The sequence below is a fragment of the Pygoscelis adeliae genome, unplaced genomic scaffold, assembly GCF_000699105.1.
Source record: "Pygoscelis adeliae isolate BGI_AS28 unplaced genomic scaffold, ASM69910v1 Scaffold254, whole genome shotgun sequence".
In the NCBI taxonomy this organism is placed as follows: Eukaryota; Metazoa; Chordata; class Aves; order Sphenisciformes; family Spheniscidae; genus Pygoscelis; species Pygoscelis adeliae.
The window spans coordinates 1-3,769 of record NW_008824656.1 but is presented as its reverse complement, the minus strand read 5'-3'; the positions used below and the strand labels follow the sequence as shown (position 1 = coordinate 3,769).

The 3,769-nt window shown below is 62.6% G+C and overlaps 1 protein-coding gene across 1 annotated transcript; it reads left to right on the top strand.

Moving 5' to 3' along the window:
* Positions 1 to 1,091: 1,091 nt before the first annotated feature.
* LOC103915693 (antigen-presenting glycoprotein CD1d-like) lies at positions 1,092 to 3,752 on the top strand (the record flags this gene model as incomplete). The annotated part of the gene is made up of 4 exons (XM_009322572.1): positions 1,092 to 1,164; positions 2,484 to 2,741; positions 3,262 to 3,543; positions 3,650 to 3,752. Coding segments are annotated over exons 1-4 (716 nt in total), but the record flags the coding sequence as incomplete, so codon positions are not given.
* Positions 3,753 to 3,769: the final 17 nt, after the last annotated feature.

Sequence of the window (3,769 nt, the reverse complement as noted above, 5' to 3'; positions counted from 1 at the left end):
GTTGGTGCCATTTCTGGGCCCGCCAGGCCACCGCAGCGTCCCTACTTCTCTGTGGGACAGCTCCACGGAAGGGAAGGGGTTTGGTGTTTGGGGGTTACCAGGGCACGCGCCCTCAAACTTCCCCTTGGCTGTGGTTTCGGTTCTGCCTTCAACCCCAATGCGGGCATGCCCAGGAGAGGCAAAGAGAAACTGCAGGGTGAGGGGAGGCGCCAGGGGACAGCCGGGGAGGAGCAGTGGGTAGGGGACATTGTGGGGGTGAGGCCGGCTCTGGTCACCCCATTGTCCCTCCAGCACTGGACACTGGTGACAATGGGGATGGAGCAGGGGGATGGCCCCCACCATTCCTGTTCCCACGCCCAGGGGGCATCTGGGGAGGGGGACGGGTTCCCCACCAAAGATGGTGGGAAGGAAAGGGGGGTGCCAGGCTGCAGCCCAGCTCCAGGGCCTCTGCTGGGGGTGTTTACGGGAGAGTTGGAGCTCCCCAGCACTGTTCCCACAGCCATGGGCAGCGCGGGACTGCTAGTCACCTCCTCTCTGGGGAGCCAGGGTTAGGCAGGTGGTGCAGGAGGAGCCTGAGCTGTAGGTGCCGGGGCCCAACGCAGCCCCTCTCCCCATGCGGGGCTGAGAGGACAGTGGCCATCTTTCTCCAGTCAGGGCTGAAACCCAAAAGCCATTGTCACCTCCATCAGAGCCGATACATCCCACAAGAAGGGGGATGGGGGCGAGGTACCATCAGCGGGGAGGGGGAGTCAGGGGGACCCAGCTCAGGTCCTCGAGCACCCGTTTTCTCCTAGTGCCGTTTCCTGGGCCTCCCTTTCCCTGCCCTCTCCTCCTGGCTGGGCTCTCCCCAGCCCCAGCCCCAGCCTGTCACGGCAGTTCATGCTCAAGACCTTATTGCGGCTTTCCTCCCTCCTACACATCCCCATCCCCCAGCTCAGAACCTCTGGGGCCCTCCCCGATACGTCTGCACCGGTCCCATTGGTGGAGAGCCACCGCCATGACTGCTGGGCTGGTTTGAAGCGTGGAACCCCATGGGTGCTTCCTCCTCCGACAGTCACTGCTGCTGCTGCTTCAGCCTTGCCGCGTGCACCATGCAGCCCCCTCACCTCCTCTTCTTCCTCTTTCTCCCCCTCCTCCTCCCTGGGATGTGGGCAGACCCAGAGGGTAAGTGGGAGCCCTGGCTCACCCCAATTGCTCTGATCCCGCTGTCAGAGGACCCCACAGGTTCTTCACGGGAGGCACGGCCAGGCCACTGTCCCCTGCATGGCGGGGGATGATCCCCAGCACCAAAGGGCCACCCCCAACACGCAGCACCCAAAGGTGCCCTGTCCCTGCCCACCCTCTCTGCTCCTGCCTCCAGCTCAGGGCTTCATGCCCCACCGGCTCTGGCACAGGGGCTTGGGCACACAAGCAGAATTGGGGCCAGGGGTCCCCAGCCAGGCCTGGGATGTTGGGGTTCCCCCAAAGGTGCCTTCCTCCTGCAGGGAGACCGTGGGTGCCAGGGGCGGGTCTCAGCTCCGTGTGGTGCTGTGGGCCCCTTCCAGCAGCCCCTTGTTTGTTGGGGAGCTGCACCTGCGAGAGGGTGTTTCGGGTGCTGCTGTCGCATAGAGCGTTTCACCACAATCCCGTGAGACCGCACGTTTCCAGGGGATTCGGGGGGGCAGCAGTAGACATTGGAACGTGGGATTGATCTCTGGGCTGGGCTACTCTTCTGACCCTGACAGGGTTTGGTCTCCTTGAGCTCCCAACACCCGGGACGCTCCAAACCTGGACGAAATGCCCTTTCCCCTCCTCCATCCTCCACGTCCTCTGCACCGTGTGCAGGTCTCTGGCAGATCCAGGTCCTGGCACAGCTGCTTCTTCTGGGGGAAGTATCGCCCCAAACAGGCGCTGAGGTGCTCCCACCATCCGCTCGGCACAACCAGATGGCAGGCGCTGGGCAGGAGGGAGGCGGGGAGGGGAGGGGACGAGGTGCCTGAAATCCCGTAGGGGAGAGAAATACTTTGTTGAAAGTAAAATAGAGAAGGAAAAAGAGCAGCGGGGGCAGAGGAAGTTCAGACAGGAAAGCAACCCTGAGCAGGCGAGGAGGTGGGAATCCAGCCAAGACATGGCTGGGGGGTTGCCCAGGCAGGGTCAGGTGCAGGCTGCTGGGGGTCCCGTGGTGTGGGGTGAAGAGCATAGAATCATAGAACAGTTTGAGTTGGAAGGGACCTCTAAAGGTCATCTAGTCCAACCCCCCTGCCATGGGCAGGGACATCTTCAACTAGATGAGGTCGCTCAGAGCCCCGTCCAACCTGGCCTTGAATGTTTCCCGGGATGGGGCATCTACCACCTCTCTGGGCAACCTGTGCCAATGTTCCACCACCCTCATCACAAAAAATTCCTTCCTTTTATCTAGTCTGAATCCCCTGTTTCCCCTCCAGCCCCCCCACTCATCTCCTCTTTCCTGCAGCCCTTCCCATCCCCACCCTCTTTCCCAGCAGAGCCGCAGGTTTTCCAGCTGCTCCAGACCAGCTTCTTGCCCAACGTCAGCTCTGCCGAGGTGTCCTTTGTGGCTTTCTTGGGGGACGTGCCCATCTTTGCACTGGATCCTGCCAGCTGGAACATCCACTTCCACTGGCCCTGGGCCCGCCAGGCCTCAGCCGAGGGTGATGTGGAGAAGCTCAAGTCCGACTCCAAACTCCTTCTGCGCAATATGATCCGATATGTGCATGAAACAGCCCAGCAGGCACAACTGGACTGTGAGTACGGGGACAACCCCAGCCAGAGCCCCAGCCCCTTTCTCCGGGTTCCAGCTGTGCCCTCCTCCCCACCAGGGTGGCATCTGTGGGGTCTCATAGGGTGCAACAGCTCCTGAAAGGGTAATGGGAAACGCTGTGGCTGGCGGGGCACATGGCTAGCAGGGACGGGGAGGGCAGCGCACCAAAAACACCCCTCAGGGCTCCTGCCATCTGGCACAGGGGAACCCCTCTGCACACCAGGGAACTGCCACCAAATTTACCAGGGCTGCAGGACCCACACAGCACAGAGAGAGAGAGTTGGGGGCAAATATTGTGGGGGACAACATTCTGTTTGAGCAACCGCCCCGCGCTAACTGGCCCCGTATCCACTCCGGCCTTCCAAGGGGACTGAGGGCTTGCAGGGTGTCCCAGGGCTTCCTGAAGCATGGCCCCCTGCTGCCCATTGCACCCCGCTGCCCATCACACCCCTGCACGTGCCTCCAGCCACATCCCGCCTCGTGCCACCCATGTCCCTTGGCAGACCCATTCGTGGTCCAGATCCGTGTGGGCTGTGTGCTGCACCCCAATAGGACAAGCTGGGGCTTCATGGATGTCGGGGCGGGCAGCAGAGACCTCATAGCTTTTGAGGTGGAGAGGCAGCGCTGGGAGCCCCGGCAGCCATCCCCGCTAGCAGAGCTGGTCAGCAAGTCCCTCAACAGCAAGAAGGCCATCGCAGGGCTCCTGGAGCACCTCCTTTCCATCTCCTGCCAGAGCTACATCCTCACCCTGTGCAGGTACGGGAGGGCTGATCTGGAGAGACAAGGTGAGACCACCCCAACCCTGGCACGGCCACCCCAAAGACCCACACACACTGCGGCCAAGCCGTGCCCCACCAGGGCTCCCCCCACCCCTTGGCTCTCGCCCCCCAGAGCCGCCCGTGGCCACGGTCTTTGCCCGCACACCCAGACCAGACCAGCTCCTGCTGGTTTGCCGCGTCACCGGCTTCTTACCACCGGCCATCGGGGTGGACTGGCTGGGGGGGGGCCAGG